The 20,567-nt window shown below is 38.8% G+C and overlaps 1 protein-coding gene across 13 annotated transcripts in view; it reads right to left on the bottom strand.

Annotated features, from left to right (window-relative positions):
- The window catches only part of ROBO2 (roundabout guidance receptor 2), a 1,036,281-nt gene that overhangs the window by 869,422 nt on the left and 146,292 nt on the right, over window positions 1-20,567 (bottom strand). For 3 of the 13 annotated variants that reach the window (XM_071433688.1, XM_071433696.1, XM_071433689.1), the window contains exon 1: window positions 1,719-2,514. The exons of 3 other annotated variants lie outside the window; for them this stretch is intronic. In XM_071433688.1, the coding sequence (XP_071289789.1) occupies window positions 1,719-1,842 (124 nt within the window). In that variant the 5' untranslated portion in view covers window positions 1,843-2,514. Of the gene's footprint in view, window positions 1-1,718; window positions 2,520-20,567 lie in introns of those variants that run through there. 7 more of the 13 variants (XM_071433683.1, XM_071433694.1, XM_071433692.1 and 4 more) reach the window with 6 other exon arrangements.

Below are 20,567 nucleotides of genomic sequence, written 5' to 3'. Positions count from 1 at the left end.
CAGCAGGGATGCTGAGGTTTTTGCTGATTCAGAGCTCCAAGCAAACAAGACAAATTGCTTCCTAGCCTCCTTGAAACAGGTATCTCCCTCATGTTTTGTTTCAGCTGCAAAAAAACACTTCTCAGAACAGCAAAAGCCCATATTAAGATATTTTCTGCAGTCAGGCTCATAGGTTATTTTCTACCCATGATAAAAATTCAGCTCTTTGCCTCTGCCTGAGAGTAGGTAAGAGACCAAAGCAATCCAGCCCTCATTTACCAGATTTAATTGAAAATGGGAGAAAAAGGAAAAAAAGTTAACAGCATTTCTTAAATCCCAGGAACTTGACAGTGACATATATTCCTAAGTCACATACCTCTGAGAAGAGGTCATGCTGCCCAGAGTAAATAACAGCTTGTAATTTGCAACGAGGATACCCAGCAGCAGCACTGTGAGATACATGTGATAATGTGATTTACAGGACCAGGAAATCATTTTCAGATATATGTGCTGCATTAACAATCCAGGTTAAGCGTGCGCTGCAACTTTTCCCTTGAAGGTGCAGTAGGTGGAAGATTAAATGCAACAAAAGGAAATGTCGAGGGGGGAGGGAGGAGTCTCCTGCTGAGATGTTGTGATAAATTATTAAAACTTCTTTTTAATGTTGATGCTACTCTTTAACCTCAGATCACAATACTGACAGCAGAGAAAAAACTGGAAGTGCTATTAAAGCTGTGATAAACACACCATGCTGTGGCAACACTTGTAAGGGGAGAAAAAAAAAAAAGTAAAAAAAATCCTGGGGGTGCCTCCAATCAGCAATACCAAGAAACAACCAGGGAGAAAATATCAAACTATCTACAATCCACAGTCCCTCAGTCCAAATATTTATGAGATACCATTTATGCTCAGTGAGCTATATTAGATTATGAGACCTCAATAACCTGTGCTTTCCATAAACAAATGTCATGCAAGGAAGCAAAACAAAGTGAACTTTATGAAAAGGCACATTTAGTGAACTGCTCACAGCACACACAGGGTAAATCTTCCCAGCAGTTTTCAACAGAAGAGGAAAATGGATTGCTGCCTTCAAAAATCATAAGTGTTTTCTCAACATAGCATTTTTTTTTCGATAAAGTTAATGCAATTTGTCTTTATTAACACATCAACACTGACATAGCCAGTCAGCCAATTAGTGCTGCTGGCACTGCATTTCACAACATCCATGTATTCTAAAAAAAAAAATGTCTGTCTAGTCATTTTTACCACATATACTAACAATTCTGCACTCAAAATAGGCTTCTTGCTTGCTTTCTCTCCTTCTCCAACACTGTAGCCCCCTAAGACAGGGGCAACATCACTTCCAATAAAGCCACAAGAGTCCCAGAGGCTCCATAATGAAAAGAACAATCTGAATTTTCACAATCCAAAAAAGCACTAAATTTTTAAATGGCATGCATTTACTTGTATCAAGGCCCCAAACATTATTCTGCTAATGGTACAATGCAAAGCAAAATTCCTGCAAGGAATACATACCTTACACAGAGCCAGCCAAGCAAACTAACAAGAAAACAAATTAAACTCCATGCTCTCTTTTTAGCATCCTACTGCAAGCCCACACAGCAACCTGAAATCTGAGTCACTTAAAATAGCACAGGTATTCTCCTTAGATTACTTTTAATACAGCTTTTCAGTACCTTACCCAAACATCCATCACAAAACTTTTCCTTTCCACTTACCCCCCTTCCAGTGTTTGCCTTTGGTCCTGCTAAGCTTGCTCAGGGTTGGTCCAGAGAAGAGCAACATCAAAATGAAAAGAAGTTCAAGCATAGTGATTTTCCCCTTTTTCAATGACAAGAACATTTCCACAAGTTATTTTAAAAAAATATAAAAAAAAAAAAAAAATTAAAAAAATCTCACATCTTCTCCCCCACTATGTATTTACTTAGGGAAGAGTGATTAATCATTGAAAAATTAGAGCAAGGAGCAGCTTTGCTCCTCTCAGACGTTGAAGTAATTTTTCAATGATGTAGCCCTGAGGAAAGCCACATTTCTCACTGATCCGATTTCTCCCACACAACATGCAGCCAGCACCGCTGCTACTACAGCAGCTATAAAATAATTTCTGCTCCTCACTTGGGTTTCTGTGGGAATATATTCCTCAGCTTGCAGCGTGAGCTTGATTGAAAATGATAAATACAGTAATGCTTGTGTCCAGCAGAAAAGAGAAAAGATGTCAGGATTGTGAAAAAAGATGAGAAGCAGTTGTACTGACAGCTTTAAGCCTGACTGTCTGATCCTAATAGCTGTGCAACCAACCAAATTGCTCTTTTAAGAGTAATAAGGCTTCAGTGAAAGCTGGTGTCACTGCCACTTGGGTAGGTAGTGCAGGGCTTGAAAATCACCAAGGAACCTGCTGGAGATAACGACTGCCACGGTCCCAGCTCGGAGCGCAGAGGGCTGAGCAGAATACACTATGCACAGGGAGCATTTAATCTCTATTGTGTGCTGGAGATTTCCTGCTCTGCACTGTGCCACTGCTCAGGACTTTGCACTGCCTTTTCTTAAGGCTTTACTTCACATTTCCAACTAAAATGCAAGCTCCAACATGCTAACTGCTTGCAGCATTGCTGAATTATTGCATGGGAACAGCCCTGTGTGATTTTTCATGATTTTTTTTTTTTTTTTTTTTTAAGTAGCAAACAGGAAGAACAAATCTTTAGGAGTAGCTGCAAGCTTTTCACTGCACAGAGCAGCTATGCATTTTATATTTTCACACTGCCTACCCTTAGGATCTCCAAAATCCAGGGGGCGGGAGCACAGGGTAGAGAGGGAAGGAAAGAGAAAGGGGACATTCAGCAGTGCACATATTCTCAAAAGAATAGATTGCAGTCAATTTTCCCTTTAATAGGTGTTGCTGCCACAGAAATAACAGAGCTACTACCTACATCTCCAAATGTTTGTATTTAAGATACAAACTGACTCTGCTGATACTGGATCAGCAAACAAGACTTTCTGTGCAAAATTTTGGATTTTCATGAAAGGTACTCTGAGCAAGATCCCTGACATTCAGACTGCTCAAACAGTCTTGAGATGCCCCGTGCTTGCTTAAGTGTGCCCAAAAGCTTGAATTCATCTACAGTCTGGCATTTTGTTGTTTCTATATAAGCATGCAGTACTCAAACCAATGAGCCACAAAGCTTGTGCTGTATATTAATATAAATAAAAAAATCAATGTCTTTAGAATGACAAAGCAACGATGGTCACAAATTCCCTGAAGTTATCACATTTTCAACCACAGACATGATGCCCTTTTCAGTGCAACATTAAAAAGATGATATTAATGAATCTAAAGCCTTGCTTATTCATCTGAATAAAGAATGATATTTTGGCTGGTGGAGACAGTCATGAACATCTGATATATGTTCAGAGATTTTTTTTTTTTTAAATAAACAGCATGTAATATCACAAACAAGGAAACACTGGGATTTCACCATGACCATATCAATGTTGAAAGATCTTTTATTTTTAAGTTCTACAATATATTTATGGGCTTGTGAGAGGATGTAACATTTGCATTTAGACAGAAAACAAACACATGCTGATGTACAGTTCTTTATCCTTCTGTGCATTAATTTTTAAAAGTTATAAGACAGCCTACCAGATGCTGAGTCTGATACATCAAGGATGATGTTTATGGCTCTTAGTTGCCAAAAAATTAGGTCAGTATCTGTCACGTAGACTCACTAAGCTGTGGCTTCTGTTAAATATCTCCATCAAGCCATTCTTAATCACCAGTCTCATTGCTAATAATTAAAACACCATTTCTTGTATTTCTGTCCCAACTGTTCCTGAAATGAGGCAGGCAGACATGTTTGTTTGGATTGCTAGCACCATGTGATGTGTTGCAGAACTAAAAAAAAAAATTAGGAGTTCACAGAGGTTTCACAATTTTTGCATCCAGACAAGAAAACCTTAAACTAAACAACCCACAGCCCCACCCTCCTCAGGTACCATAAAGTAAATTCACTAACTTAAAAGTTTTGGATCAGAAAGCAAACACTTCCAGTGTCCAAAACGTGTGACAATATCAGTGACACCTCAGAACTTTTTACAGATCATTGTCTTGGCCCTCTGTGCAGCCTTTTGTCACTTTTACCTCCCACGTACTTTCTTCAGTCTCTGTCTTGCTTTCAAATCTTAGAATCTCCTGAAAGTTTGTCACACTATTCTGTTTCTACCCCTACCCATTGCTAAGTCAGGTACTATGGGGAAAACTGCTCCCAATGGTGGCAGGCATCCTTAAAAATACCCTCTTGATCCCTATACTGCCAAAGAATTCAACCCAGACTGGTTGCCTCCTGTTCTCAGCATTATTGAAACCAGTGGCTTTTGGAAGGTATGATGAGTTGCTGTCAGCTTTCTGCCAGCTCTGACAGGAGCCTCCAGCAGCTCAGCAGGATCAGGTACTGCCTGAGGAGCAGCTCAGGTGATGCAGGAGAAGGGCAGGACCACCAAGGAGCTTGAGGAAAACCACCACTGGTGCTGGTCATGGCCATGCATGGCTCAGTCTAACGCCTGAAGTGCCCAGACTTCCACTCTGCTGATGGTTTTCTGAGTTATTTTACAAAAGGTTAAGTTTTTTAATCCACTTAGCATTATATTAGGAGTGAGCAGGCAAACCTTCAAGGAAACACAGAAAAAGTCTTGTCCCTTCTTGTGAAACTTAGTGGGGTTTTGTAATGCTCTCATTTCCAGGTTCATAGGAATTTCAGTTTTCCAGAATCGAAATGCCTCCAGAGGAAAGATATGGCTTTAAGAAAGATCATACAAACTTCGAGGGATGTAACATCAGAAAGACAAAGAAGATAAACCCAACATTTATTTTGCTTTCAAGTATCATAATTTTTAAGTAAATATCATGTTTTAGAGATGTAAAATGACTGATTTGGAATTCTATTTCATGCTTTGAGTGTGCAGTAGTGGAAACAGAAAGAAAAGTAACCAGTCTATGGCTATTAAAAAGCAACCATCTATTATTATTACAGCAAAAAATCTTCCAAGAGCTACAAGAGGCAAAACAACCCCATAAATGTCCCTGAGGACTGTCTAGTTGCTTTTTTGGTTCATTTATGCTTTTTTCCACACCCCTAGGTCCTAGCAATGAGTCCAACATGTTTAAATACTTCCTCTTATTTCTTTGAAAAGTACATATGACAAATTTATTGAGATCATGTAGTGTTTTCATCATTAAAAAAAATCCTCTTCACATTTCCGCATACTATGGTTTTCAAAATACCCTTCATACGACTTACTCCAGGAAAAAAAAGTAATTTCTCAGACCAAAGATTCCTACACTCACAACTGTCCTTGCTGCCTTCACCTTAAGTATACCCATTTCTAATTTAGTGTTTATGAGATGAAGTCAAGAGAAAAGCCTGCAGCATTCAGGATGAATTAGCAGTTGTACATTCTCTCCCTCATTCTGCTCATGAAGCCAAAGGGCAACATCTACAATTAAGCTGAAGTTATGCTTATAAATGTCTACAACATTAATGAATACAGAGGTTCTTTTTAATTAACAGAATTGTAGGATGTTTACTCAGAGGCAGTGTCCACCAACAACCTAAATAACAAACCACTAGTGAAACACTCAGGAAAAAATATATCCAAGTTAGTTTAATCTGTAGTTGGCATAACCAGCTATCTGGTCACCCTTCCCTTCCATATTTTCCCTCTTTTTACTAATCTGTATCAGGCACAAAAGGCTGCTGGTATGAGCACTTGGTCAAAACCCTCAGGCTTGAATAAATAGCAACAACAATTTCACAGAAGCTTGAATATCAGAGCCCTGAGCAACATGGCCTTGTAAAGGTTATATTTTGGAGAGCTCTGCTGCTTTCAGGCTGTAGGAGGCACAGGCAGAAGCCTTGGCTGCCTGCTTCCTGACAGGTTCTTGGGCCCTTGTATTTGGCATCCAGATTCCATTTCACTACAGGGAAGGTTATGGACTTCCTCAAGATCCTTCAGTAACTGCACGAAATAACATTTCCATCCAACCCAGCATTCAGACATTTCTCATTGTATATCCTGGCACTTCTTAATTATAGATTTGTCTTAACGCTCCAAGAAGTTCAGAAAGATTTACAGTCTTAATTCTTCCAATTTCAGAACACTGGACTATCAAAATAAAAAAAAAATCAGAGATTTCAGAAATAGAAATGACTATTTTGATAGTCACGACTAAGATGAGAAGGAATGGAGACAAAAGTTGAAATGTCCATCCCTCCCCCTTAGAAGTTACCAATATTTTATTTTTTCCTACCTCTCTCCTTCTCCATCCTCCCAAAGATCCCAAACAGCCAGCATCTGGCAGCATGAAAATGTCCATGACTAAATGAACTTTGCAAAAGGAATATAATCAACACCAAACACAACAAGATGGAAATATCACATCCTTCATTGAAGGCATTAAGAATATTTTTCTGCTGTCTCCCTCACCGTAAACAGAGGTCTAAGTTGCTGTGGGCCATAATTAATTCAGTTCTTTGTAAGCATGAAAATTGTTTTGATTTTAAATACTTTCAGCTTAGGGCATTCTAAATATCTGTGGAAAGCTCCTTCGGATTTCTGTTAGCCGCGGACACCGATGGAAGAAACATTTTAGGGTACTTGTAACATAATACCATGCCAAATAAATGCAGAGCCTTCTTAAATCAAAAACATATTTGAAATTCCTTCCAATTCACGTGATTTCCAGGAATTAAGACACCAGTGCCTGCCTAGAGCACAGTCTGCACTACCACTGCAGGTATTGTGAAAAGAACCATTTCTACTCCCCCTTCCAAATGGAAGGAATAGAATTTGGTTATCAACATCACCAAATAAGATGCTCTATCACTGCATGCCAGTCCCCAAATACTATGTTCATTTTGGGTTTTGCTGGTAATAAAGACCCACAAAATGGTGTCTCTCTGCCTCCTAACCAACCAGTAGCTTTGTTTCTTGAATAAGACAACAGGCAGGTTTGATGCATAGCAATACACTTCAATAACTGCTTTAGTGCAGTAAAAGAAACACATCAATAAAAAAAGGAAAATAAGTCCAAGATCCACATTTCAATACTGAGGGTTATTTCTTGTTTATGCTTAGAGGTCTAAGGCCTTTCTGATACTCCAAAAACTATATTATGTAGAATGAAGAAGTACATGAAATTTATTTAATAATATTCTGAACTCATCAATCAGGATTTATAGGAGGTTTATATTTAAGTATACTCAGAGTTATAATAATTCACTTTGAATTTACCACTTATTTCAGTCTTAATCACACAGTTTCAGTTCAAAAAGTATAAATTTGCTTGATGGAGCTTGTAGGCAACCAAAAACTGCTTAGACACTTGGTAAACAATGGGGAAAAGCCAACTTCTAGCTTTATAAATATTTTTAATAAAAATATTAACTCAGAAAAATCTTATTCACTATGTCCAACACAAAGATTCTAAATGCTTTCAAGTGCATTAGTGTTACTTTGAAATGTAATTGCTAAGCATGACCTATCAAAAAATGTTGTGTATGTTTAAAAAACTTTACAAACAATTTAATTGTAATATACTAATATATATATATAATTATATTTAACAATATGTAATAAATATTATTTATTTAAAAAGAACACAAATTGCTAAGCAATATACACATGCTGTTTCCCAAGGAGCTGCTTTGGTAAGAAAAATACCATATGAAGTCATAAATCACAACAGGAGGTAAAACCACTAATGAGACACTTTACTGTGTTTTGTGCTGCAGAGTGAAAATGCATTTCTGGTTTTGACAATGGGGAAATGGAAAAAGCAAACAATTCTGGTCTGATTTACTTCTTTTCTAGTATTGGAAAACCCTACTATATATTATCTTATAGTATTCTAATTTGCTCTATTTCCTACTGAGAAATAGAACATTTATCCAAAACACAACTATGAAATTACTGGCACATGATACCTGTCCAACAGGAGGGGGGAAAAGAAATTAATTGAGGGCAAAGCAACTTGCAGCTTGAAAGGATGCCAAGATTTATTTTCACAAAGTGTAAGTAAAGCAATAGTTATACTTTGAGAATAGTTCATCAAATACTTTCAACTGGCATACCAATTTGTTATAATTTTTTTTGTCAAGCCTATTTCTGACAGCCATGATGAAGGGAGAGAAAAGCAGAAAGGCTGGTGGTACCAGTTCATATATACAGGGATCATAACCTACCTTCCATGACACTTAAAGGCTCTGATTTGTCAATGAACAATTTCAGGTTATCATTCATGGGAAAATATATGCCCAGCTCACATCTCATTTATAAAACAGGTCTTAATATCTGAGAGCTTTAAATATTTTTGTGTGTTTTCCAGCTTATTGACGTCTTTGGGAGTATTTTAGACATAATCACTTTAAATTTCACTATGGACAGATTTGAAGCCATAAAGTACTAATATCTGGTCCTCTGCTCCTGCTTCCCATGAATTTTTGAAGTACTTTGGCACTGGAATACCCAGTAGCCCCATTAGGAAGAATCGACTAACACCAGTCAATCAAACGTCTCTGGATGTAATTGACAGAAATTAAACATGGAGAAGACAAGCTAAGTAATAGAATGTTGGTATCTCCAAATAATAAAGATGTAGGAAGAAGACAAGTTCTGCTGGAAAATGGAGTTACATAGGAAATGAAATTTCCGATCTGAAAGAAAGGAGGACCAAGATGCAACAGAGATCATTCAGGAAATACTGCCAGTGACAAGAGATTCATCTGCTTTCTCTGAACATCTATTGATCCAGCTGAGGATGCCTCCAGTGCTGCTCAAAGTGTCACATTTCAGGTGACTTGAAACAATGAAACTCTGACTAATTGCAGTTATTAAAGACATTAGCTTGCTTTTCCTTTTATGGTATATTGAAGTTTCCCTGGGGACACATTCAAGACAAAAGGTGCAGCAGTGACTCCACAGCTCTACCTATGACTTCTGCAGTGCTCAAGTGAAGAAACTCATTAGTCAGCTGGGATTCCATGTAAAAAAAAAAATCAAAAATACCAACCATTACCAGACAAGGGTGCAATGTGTCAGTGTGAAAGCCATGCCAAAATGCCACAGTGCTCATAAACCTGCAGCTTTAAACACTGGGATTATTTTTCTGTGGAGCCCCAGACTTGCAATCTATTTGCAAAAGAAGGCAGAAGGTTTGGCAATTTTGGCTGGGTTGTTTGTACACCACATTCAAGTTAAGAATAAATGTGTACATGGCAAAAGATAGCAACTGTGACACACCTGCTTCCATAGTAGAATCCTAGAATATCCTGATTTGGAAGGAGCCCACAAGGATCATCCAAGTCCAGATCCTAATCCTGCACAGGACAATCCCAAGAATCACAGTGCAAATGTCTGGCACTTTTGAGATTTTAAAAAAAAGAAGAGATTTTTTTTTTATTGCTTATTAAAATATAGCTATTATTTGCTAAATTTTCTGGACATAAAGGAAAAACTAGAGAATTTCTCTAAGGATCTCTGTTTCTGAGAGACAGCAAATATTGCATAATCAGCATTTGTCTGAAATACCAAGATAAACACTATACAGATGCCTGCTAAGCAGGTATCTGCTGTTGCTTTTAAAATATTTGCACAATTGCAATTTATGTATTCAAACTATTTCTGTTTACAGCAATGCAAAACCAATTGCTGATTGAGGCTACGTTCAAGTGCTGCATTCTTCTTTCTTTTCCCATTTTTATTGCAGGTGCAGATATTGAGAAATCTATCTTTATCTATTCTGTAAAATAAGACCAACCCCCCTATTTTACATTGTTCTGGTGGTAAAAGATATTTGCACTTCAGTAATTATAGGCTAAATCTGCCCAGCTGTGTTACAGTAGGAGGACAACCCAAACCATGTGAGAGTCCAGGTACCTGCATATATTGGGTCCAGTCTTGGATTTTTCTGGGAGACAGCCTATCAGGCAAGGAGCTCGTGCACCAGGCAGCAGGAAAAGGTCAAATGCTCACAGCTGAAACATAGGCACAGCTAATGCAACAAACCTCATCTGCCATAACCACTACAGACAATCCTGAATTCAGTCATTCATTCACTGATTGTATTTTTTTTTTAACCTCTATTAGCACTACAGGGCTCACACTAGAGAAACAAACTGGACTGTACATCAGGTACTGCTTGATAATAACATTTCACTGCCAGGGCCAACCCCACTGGCCTATAACCAAGGGCAGAGGGTGCACACACTGGGGTTGGGTATAAATGAGGGCATCATCTGGCATACAGAAGTCTTTATTAACAGCGCTGACTCACATGGCAAAACATCTTAGCAAGGCTATAATCCTAGCCTCAGTCTGTTCAGCCTGATGTTAGCAAATACAACTTATTATTCATGACTGGAGAAAAATTTATATGTAAGTCCTCTTCTGAGATAAGCTTATGCCCAACCCCACCCTGCCAAACCATTGTCAGAGTATCCCATATTGGTCTGAGGCCACACTCCAAGCATGGTTTTGTAATAAAAGCATAATCTCTTCCAATGATGGCTTTTGTCATTAGAGTTAACTGCCTTCCACTCTCATTCAGCACATAAGAATGAATTTCCCTTCAAACAATTAGCATTACTAAGCAACTACATAAACTTTTGCCTGAAAGTGGCTTTCAGAGGAGTTGTACAAAGCCGGTGCCTGGTTAAACAAAAACAAACAAACAAAATCAAACAAAGAGGCAAAGAACTTTTGTTGCTACCAGAGGGTCAAATATGTGGAGCAAAATTAGCGTTGGGCTATTCCTCTCTACCTGGATGTCCTGTGCTGCAGGCTCAGCAGAGGTAGCATTATAAGCATGACTGAATAAAACAATTTATAACGAGGGTTTTGCCTACAGCATCGTAGGGATGTGTTATAGCAGCGCAGTAGGAAGAAATGTGATCTTTCATTGGTTTCACTTCGGTGACCAGGGGCCAGATGACAGCAGACAATCAGCAAGGGCTGTAATTTATCATGGCACTGTAAGACAGAGCAGCTTCCAAAGACAAGCCAGCACAGCAGCAGACCACCACCCAGCAAGGCAGAACAAGTTCTCCTCCAAAGCCCAGGTGTTCAAACAAGTGTGCATGCATTTGCACATGCAGACAACAGTGTGGATCCAATCTCTGCTCTCCACACCTTGCTCAGAGTTGAGTGAAGCAACTGGGAATTTGCATACATATACATATTTCATTAAGGCACCTAAATTATATGAATAAGGCAGTGCACTTCAGTAGCTTTTCCTGCTACACCGATTTTAATAAGGTCATTGCCTATATGTTTAACTGCTAATAATTCTGCTCTCTCCCTCAGCATGGAAAATTCTGACCAGTGCAGAGCCAGTTCCTCTGGCTTCAAACAGCTCACTACAGATACACCTAACAGGAGAAAACTATCTTTAGGTAAAGGATGCAGTGTCCCAACAGGAACAGCATAAATGGCTAAAAGCATCATTCTTGTACCTGAGAAGTGTGTTTTCACTACAAGCCTACTCCTGAGCACCAGAGGCCTCTCCAATGCACAGTGCCAAGGCTAAACTCAAAGCCTGTGCCCTGACAGGCACCAGAGGAAGCCAGGGCAAACACAGAGGGCTGACACGAGCAGACCTTTCATTGCACACGCCTCGAGGTGAACTGGAGTGATTTTGTGCAGTGAGCTGAATCCTGACATCTGTACGAGCTCTCCTTTGGGCAGTGGGATGCAAAGGATTCTCTAAATCAGCACTGGACATTGCAACACTGTGCCAATTCACTTCTCCCTTTCCAGCTGGATTGTGAAGAGTGGCAAGAAGTCACAATTGCTGAGCTGCGATTCTTCCAGAGTTTCTGATCAGTCAAAATCATCAGGTCCTACCTGCATGAGCATTTAATGGGAACAGTCACACATGCAATTGATCTGGTCTCAGATTTAGGCTGAGGAAAGCCCTGCTCTTCCTCTGAGAGGCTGGGCAATTTTTCACCTCTTTATTCTGTTTCATCAACCTCTCCTTCCCCCTTTTACTAAGAGCCCCAGTCATTGTCCTGGCTGACAGCCTTGAAGACCACATGAAATCTGTGAAAGCAAGTGTCATACACTCACTAACTTCTCAGGAATTTAGATCAATCTTACAATCTTCTGCTTAAAACTCACAGTGCCATTTTCACTGCTAATTGTACAATTCAAAGCCCATCCCTCTGAGCTCATATTGAAAAGGTTTTTCTTGTCCAGGTAGAGTTAGCCTTATCAGACACAGCCCCATAAAACTTCCCTTTATCCCTGAAATCAATCGTCACACACTTACTCCCAGCTTTGCCCACATCTACCTTTTGCAATTTAAGTCTCATTCCCTCTGTGAAACAGGCAATAAATCACATCCACTGTATTGAGTGAAAAATAAATCATAAACTTTGAAGAAACAAACAGAAGTTTGTAGAAGACTTTGAAGACATATTACTTGTGATTTGCAAAGCAAGGGGAAATCAGGTGTTGGGAAGGAGCTGGAGTCTTTGGATGCCATCAAAGGGCTCCTAAAATAGGTTCCTCTAAGGCTCCTGTTCCTAAGTGCATGTACAGACGTGTCCTGTGGAAGCAAAATCTGCCCTTATCTATCTTGAGCTTTTAAACATAGTCTCAAGCTTTTATTTTGTCTGATTTTTCTGCTTCTTCTCTGCAAATGAAAATTAAAATTATTTCTTACTCCTTAATATACACACACCATGTAAATTTTTTAAGTGACTTTAGCTGCCTATGAGTTCTTTGACTTTTAAAGCTCTAAGGAAACTCCAATATGTGTAATTAATCCCCAAATGGAATACATCTGTAGAGCAGTGATTTCTTTCAAGCTTAAGTATAACTGGGCCATGCACCCCCTGCATCAAAACCCCTAAAATGAGACTCCATTTTCTTGTTTCTTTGGAACACAAGACCATGAGAAACCCATATCTAAATATGCACAATATTCTTTTTCCATTGTTCTGATATTTTTTTAACAACATTCATAAGTAAAAAAGGTAGTGAGACTGTTGGCTTTTCATGCCATTGCTGTGTTGCTGCAGAACATTTCTAAGTTTGAGAAGGGACATAATATCCTTAAGCTTCGTGAAGTGCACAGACTGTTGCCATAGATTTCTTCTAATTATGTTATCTTCTCATCTATCCCTCCTACAGCTTAAGATATTTCAACATAAAAATAAGTAATTCTGAAATTAATCTACTTCTACAAAATATCAAAAGACATATTTCAAAGAATTCCATATTTTACCAAAACTGATAATTCAAGAAGATAGTTTGAAGTCAAGAATTAAACAGCAGAACATTCTCCAAAAACCACTTTCTTTCTAATCCTCTGATCCTCAGTTTCAAAAAAAAAAAAAAAATTAGAAGAAAACACATTGTCTGTGTCTGAAAACTATTTTTACAATAAGTAGTTTTGAGTTTAAGTGTAGTCTTCCAAAAAAAATTTGCAACTGTTATTCTGACGTAGCCACCTTTTTAGATTCCATTTATAATGCTAAAGATAGAAGTGACAATTATTCTAAGATTATTAAAAAATTAAAAATCCAGTAGAGTACTAGGTTTAAAAATTCTATTTGCATTTCATCTGTCACTGAATTTGCCCTAATTGTCCACTATTGTGATAATGTCTGAGTTGAACAGTGTATGTCTATATGTATGTTAGCACCCAGCAATTAGCTCAGCAATAATTATATACTATTTCTGACCTCTTTGTGCAGCTGGCAGAGGGTGGAGCTTTTTAAATACATCTTCTGCAACTTTAAGTAATTTTAAAAAGCACAAAAATAGAGTTTAAGAATGATAGGAAACAATTACTAGATTTGCCATAATTCCTTATACACGTGGAGAATTTGCATATACATTATGATTGCATGCAGTAATTCTGAATTCTAACAGATATTCCTCAATAGCCTGTGTTCCTTTTATAGCTCATTGACTAATTGTTTGATTTCATAATTGATCCTATGCTATCCCCATGTCCCCATGGGGGACATTTATTTTTATCTTCTTAAAGCAGCTATTTAATAAATGCATTTATATAAAGTCGACAAAGCACTTAATTATTTTTTTAATTTTTCAGTGTGTTTCTTGACTAAAATACCTTTCTTCACTATAATGACATTAAATGACAGACACCCAGTGCCATGTACATCTAACAGTTGGCACAGGACTAAGAAAATACAGGTAACATTTCTCAGTATTGCATTGGTCCAGTGCCTACTTTTTCCTCTGATATTTTATCAGTTTCTCAAATGAGAGATGCTACATGATTAGAGCTATTTATAAATTAAAAGAGATGTAATTTCCCCCAAAGGTGTATATATGCAAGATTCGTAAAAGTTAAATGTCAAAAAGAATTAAAGATAAGAACCTTATTCTAGCAAAATTGTAAAAACCTCTATTTTTGCATTTTTCTCATGCAAGCCACGTGTGGCTCATTAACATTATGTTAGCAAGGTTGTAGGTCAGTTTAGAAATCCAATTGCAAATCAAGGGAAACTGCTTTCAAATGGCACCTGACTTGGCCTTCAAGCCCTAGTAATATAGAACAAATCAGATCAGTAAATTACAAGCCAAAATTAAGTTTATGATTAATAAAGTTCATAAAATGAACTGCAATAGATAACTGGACTTCATCTGGTCCATGGGCTGCTCATGAGGCGATCACAACTCCACAGAGTTTCTTGATGCTGTGCACTTAGCATCCTGTTAAGCTGCTTCACTGATGGATCCTCACTGAACCTGAACCAAAATCGAGTTCAGGTGTTGGTTTTACACCAAGGACACAAACATGTTCCTCAGCCCAGCTGCCAGAGCCATGGCTTGGCACACTCCTCACAAACCCATGGGTGGCACCTGTGAAGTACCTATTTGAGCTGTCAGACCAATGTAGATGGTCTCATGCTGTAGAGGAGATTTCTGTCTCTGACCTAGTGCTCCTCCTGAAGCATAAAAACCCCTTAAAACTCCTTTTTTTCTGTGAGGAAGAGCATTTCTGTGTTCAAATATGAGGCAACAGGCAATCCTAGGTAAATCCCTAGGCTTCTTCTTCCTGAAGTAAGCACAAGTAAAGTAAGCAGAAACCTTGGATCAATATCCCTGTCAAGGACAATTTATAGTCACAATATGGCATTCTGCTAATTTGTCAGCATTAGCAGTAATTCTTTGCAAGAGATTATTATCATATATCAGAATATGGACAGCACTGGAAAATAACATGGCTGACTTTTCAAAATAATGATAGCACTTTCCATGGGGGGAGAAAAACCCCCCCCAAACACAATAAATCCACAGTTATTGTAGAACAGACTGCACACGAGTTGGAGATAATGATGAACAAACTCTTCTCCTGTACCTATAAGACTTCCAGATGCAGAGACTGAAGATAGGTAAGGACAGATTTTGCTTCCTCAGGACACATCTGTACATGCAATTAGGAACAAGAACCTTAGAGGAACCCATTTAAGGAGCCCTTTGATGGCATCCAAAAACTCCATCTCCTTTCCAACACCTGATTTCCCCTTGCTTTGCAAACACTGCTTAACCTATATGTAAATAAAATAACAGTACCATGTGGCCGCTTCAGAAAACAGAGAATTATGTAAGATGAATAAAAATGCAAAACTGTAAGCAGATGTTTCCTGTAAGCTTGCAATAAGGTAATGGTAGAAATACTTCAATAAGCACAAAAACCTTGTCAGATTTTGGCTCTTAACTCCTATCACTGTCAGAGCAGATGCCATTTTCCTCCATATGTTAATCTATCTGCATATTTATGTAGCTTTTATCATCAAAGCACCTGCACAACTTTTAGTTCCTTAAGGCTCCATTCTCACGACACACGAGAGAAGTCTGGGCAGTTTACAAACAAGCAGCTGAGATGCAAACTGAGCTTAAGACTTGGACAGTTTGTAGCTGAAGCCATGATTTAGAGGAGGGCTTTGAGAAACCAATCCCTGCCATTAGCTGCAAAGCATTTTACCCAAAGCCATGCACAGCTTTCATTTAAGGACCCAGATTAACAAGTGCACGATAAACGCAAATCAGACTGTCAGCTCTATAATGAACAATTTAGGAGTTAGTTTATATTCACTGTTGGAGGTGACCTGTTTTAAGATATGTGCTTTACTTCAGCCCAGAGCCTGAGATAAAATGATGTTGCCACCTTATCCTACACAGCAGAGTGCCCTAATTTCAGGCAGACTTACAGCAGGCTGCAGTGTTCAAACAATGCAAAACCTTTTAAAATGGTTAATCGAAGTCTTTGGTATCTTCACACTACAGGACATATTATCAGCGTTTTTTAAGTATGCAAATTGCTGCAGCAATCCTAAAGGCTTATAAGAGCCCATGTGCTGATTATTCCAATGAATAGATTTTAAGGCAAGAAGGGACTTTTAGAATCATCCCTCACAGCACTTGTAGTTAATTGTGAGTAGATGCTCTTGTTTGAAATATCAGCCACATGAGAAAGACTGTAACTGGTACAGTTTCCAAGAAAATGACATTAAAACACTGGTTTTAGAGGTAGTTAAGAGATTTTTCCATTTTAGGGTTTGCTTTAGTATAAAGTCAAAAATTTAAGATATTAATACAGAAGGAGCCAGGTTTACCATAAAAAAAAAAAAAAAAAAAAAGAAGAAATTATTTCCTGTGAGGGTGGTGAGGTCCTGGCACAGTTTGTCCAGAGAAACTGTGGATGCTCCACTCCTGGAAGTGTTCAAGGCCAGGTTGGATGAGGCTCTGTAGAAAGCCATATTGTTGGTACTACACTTGTATGTCACCCATTATCTTAACTTTGGCAACCAGAAGCTCATGCATACAGCTCCATTTCATTGTCTTAAATTGGATATGATGGCACTTTCCAGTCAGAAGGAAATTATGAGCATGGCAGAGCAATCCCATCACGAGTCACCTGTGACGTAGATTGCTATGCACCTGTGCATTTCCCTATGTCTCCTCTCCCTAAGAAATCTGTGTTTTCCATCACCTTTTTACAAATTGGTGGGTAGAAGAGAACATGACTGCTGGTATGCCCCTAGAAATCCAAAGAGTGAGATAACAACACAGTGTTCAGACCCTTTCATCTCCCTGGAGACCTTTAAATAATACTCCACAACTAAAACACCACAAGATGTATTTTGGAGCAGGCACATATATGATCTATCAGACAAACTATTGTCAAGTGCCAACTGTTCTAACCAACCAAGAAGGGTTCTTTTGCATTTAAAGGGATTTTAAAACATCTTTATATTTTAATTGGAACAAATACTACACTGTGCATTTATTATAGAATCATATATATATATATAAAGAAATTTATATATAAAGACTTTTGGAGGGAATACCAGAGAATTTTTGTGGTATTAAAAATTTCCATGTATCAAAGACTAAATTTATTTTTTTTATAAATAGTAGCAAAATTTCACACACTGTAATCCTATATATTTTTGCCTAGACCTTGTACACTTATTTTATTTTATTTCCTTTTCTGAGAGGAGACAAACTGAATTCTTGTAGAGTAAAAACATTTGAAACACTCTAAAATGCAACATAATGCACTTAGGTATAGTGGCACACAGGATATTCGACTTCACTTTAGGTCTGAAAATAAATGTATACTTAAGTGAACATTCCTTAAAAGCCCACAAGAATGCCAGGCCTTGATGCTAAATTTGTGTATTAAAAGGCAAGTGAATAAAGTGGGTTTGTGCTCTCCAAAGGTTCAGGGGGATGCTGTGACACCATGAAGGTAACAGCTGTCCCCCTCCATCCCTTCCTTGCCTTCCAGCCCAGCAGCACTGAGGGCAATGAGCCATACCAGGCTCAGCTCTGCCCCTGCTTGACCCCACCAGGGCTGTGCTCAGGGCGGCAGCAGCAGCAGAGAACAACCAAATGTGACACCAGAGGAGGTGCTGAGGGCAAGGTCTGGCTGCTGATCTGACCACTCACTTGTGGTCAGATTTTGCCTGGCAAGAATCCCAGGCAAAAATACAAGCAGGGAATTCAAGCAAGTCAAAGCAAAGAGAAGGTTTTCGCCAGGTAAGATCTGGAAATCCTTAATTCCTCTGGAGTTAGGTATCACTATAGGTGACTTCACCACATCATCTGTCGCAGGAGGTCCTCACTCACAGTCAAATCTGAAAATACCAGTAGCAATAAATGCAACTAATCATTAACACACCCAAGACCTTATGGCAGTGCATTCATTAAGCACTGATAACCAGTATTAAATTGAAAATATTTAATAAAGGAAAGCTAAAATATCCCACAAGTGTCCCCGATATCTTGCTTCCACAGTTATCGAAAATTTGCTGAGTTACAGCATAATTTATTTTAAACACAGATTAATTTTTTTAATATATTTTCTATTCCTATGCATGGTATTACTTTATGGTGTACATTTTCTTATCAAGGAGAAACTGAAGCCCTTAGATTGTTGGCAATACATCTTAAATGACAGCAGGAACCATTATTATTATTTATACTCTGAACAGTAATCACAGTTTAGAAACCCAGACTGGTGCTGGATTGCACAAAGATTGAACAAAACCAGAAATAGCAAGACTCCACCCCAAACCCCTGGCAGATTTCAACATTTGCATGAGAGGTCTAAATTAGGATCCTCCTAGCCCAAACCTGCTTTTGTAATCAATGCTGAGAGGAGGACCCTGCTGGGGCACTACTCAGATCTCCAGCAGCCTGAACTTCTCAGTCTCTTTGTGATCATGGGGCTGCAGCTCCTGTACTATTTTTTAACTAAACAACATCTTTTTCATCTTCTCTATACTCATACTGATTCCTTCTGTCCCCAAACTCCCACTAGACTTACAGCAATGATTTCTGGCCAAAAAACCTCTTGCTCAGCATTGCCTCTCCCATGCAAGATCAACACCAGTCTGTCTTGCCCATCCATAAAAGTTTGCAGCTATTTTCTTCCATTTATTCTCCCTCTACCCTGTTAATCATAGAGTGGTCTGGGTTGGAAGGGACCTTCAGGATTATCTGGTTGGAACACCCTGCCATGGTCAGGGACATCTTCCATTATCCCAGGTTGCTCAGAGCCCCACCCAGCCTGGCCTTCAACACTTCCAGGGATGGGGCAGCCACAGCTTCTTTGGGAAACCTCTGCCTGTGCCTCACCACCCTCACAGGGAAGAATTTCTTCCTGATGTCCAACCTAAACCTACTCTCAATTTGAAGCCATTCCCCCTTATCCTGTCACTCCAGACCCTTGTAAATAGTCCCTCTCCATCTTTCCTGTGGGCTCCCTTCAGGCACTGTAAGGCCCCAATTAGCTCACCCCAAAGCTGCCTCTGTTCCAGTCTGAGCAATCCCAATTTTCTCAGCCTTTCCTCCCAGCAGAGCTGCTCCATCCCTGTGATCTTCTTGATGGCCTCTCTGGACTGACTCCAAAAAGTCCACGTCCTTGCTGTGCTGAGGACTCCAAAGCTGGACACAACACTCCAGGTGGGATCTTAACAGATTGGAGCAGAGGTGCAGAGTCTGCTGACGTTTTTACCCACAAAGGGCTGTAACTGCATTTCTCATCGTTACTATTTCTCCCAGATTAATTTCCCCCAGGCAGAAAAATGCACTCCCTCCAACAGCATCCCCTCCACATCCACCTCCTGACACCTGGACAGGGCAGAACACTGGGAAGCCCTAGAGAAGCATGGGCATTGTTCAGAGGACTGAACACACAACACAAGCATATGGCTCCTAATGCTAATTAATTATGCTGTGGGTTAAGGGGGACACTGAAATAATAATGCTAAATGAGATTGGAAAGATACTTCCTGTCTGTTTAATTAGGGTGGTATCTCTCTGATTTCAGAGAGCAAAATATAACTCCAGAGGACCCTTCCTGCCCTCACAAAGGCCAAATGCCACAATTTAATCTGCTATAGTAAAATAATTAATACAAACATCAATGGCCAACTTCTCAACAATGGCCTAGGCACAAATTCAGCTTTATGAATAGTAGCAAAAAAAAAAAAAAAAATCAGTTCACACAGCTGAATCTTTCTTTTGCAAAAATATGACTTGTCTACACTGATTCTACACAGACATTGCCTAGTTTTCCTTCCAGGTAGGTTGGATTATCAACTGCTCTCTTTTTTTTTTTTTTTTGATGGTCAATAGTTTTATACAGCAGAATAAAAAATGCAGTTATGCACAAATTATCCTAACTTGCAGACATCTAACTTTAAAATCAAACTATAAGAGGGTTTTTTTACATTTCATTAAACAGATTAAAAAAAAAGAGTTCTAACCTTGTCCCTTGGCTTGTTACTTATGAACTTTTCCTTGATTATTCTTTGAACAGACAGCCTTTACATCCCTACCAATGTGATTATTTGGGGATAACCACACCCTCCTAGAGTGTCATTCAAAGTATGATGAGCAAGATTTTGTTCCAGAGAAATAATGTTAGGATTCTTTGAAAAGGAAGAGCAGTTCCCTTCTAAACACTAATAGCTCTTGTAGTGAAAAGTTGTTCCCATTTATTAAATGGTCACTGTCAGCCA

The sequence above is a fragment of the Agelaius tricolor genome, unplaced genomic scaffold, assembly GCF_023055355.1.
Source record: "Agelaius tricolor isolate 1412-34295 unplaced genomic scaffold, bAgeTri1.0.p SCAF_9, whole genome shotgun sequence".
NCBI classification, from domain to species: Eukaryota; Metazoa; Chordata; class Aves; order Passeriformes; family Icteridae; genus Agelaius; species Agelaius tricolor.
This window is presented reverse-complemented; position numbering and strand designations above follow the sequence as displayed.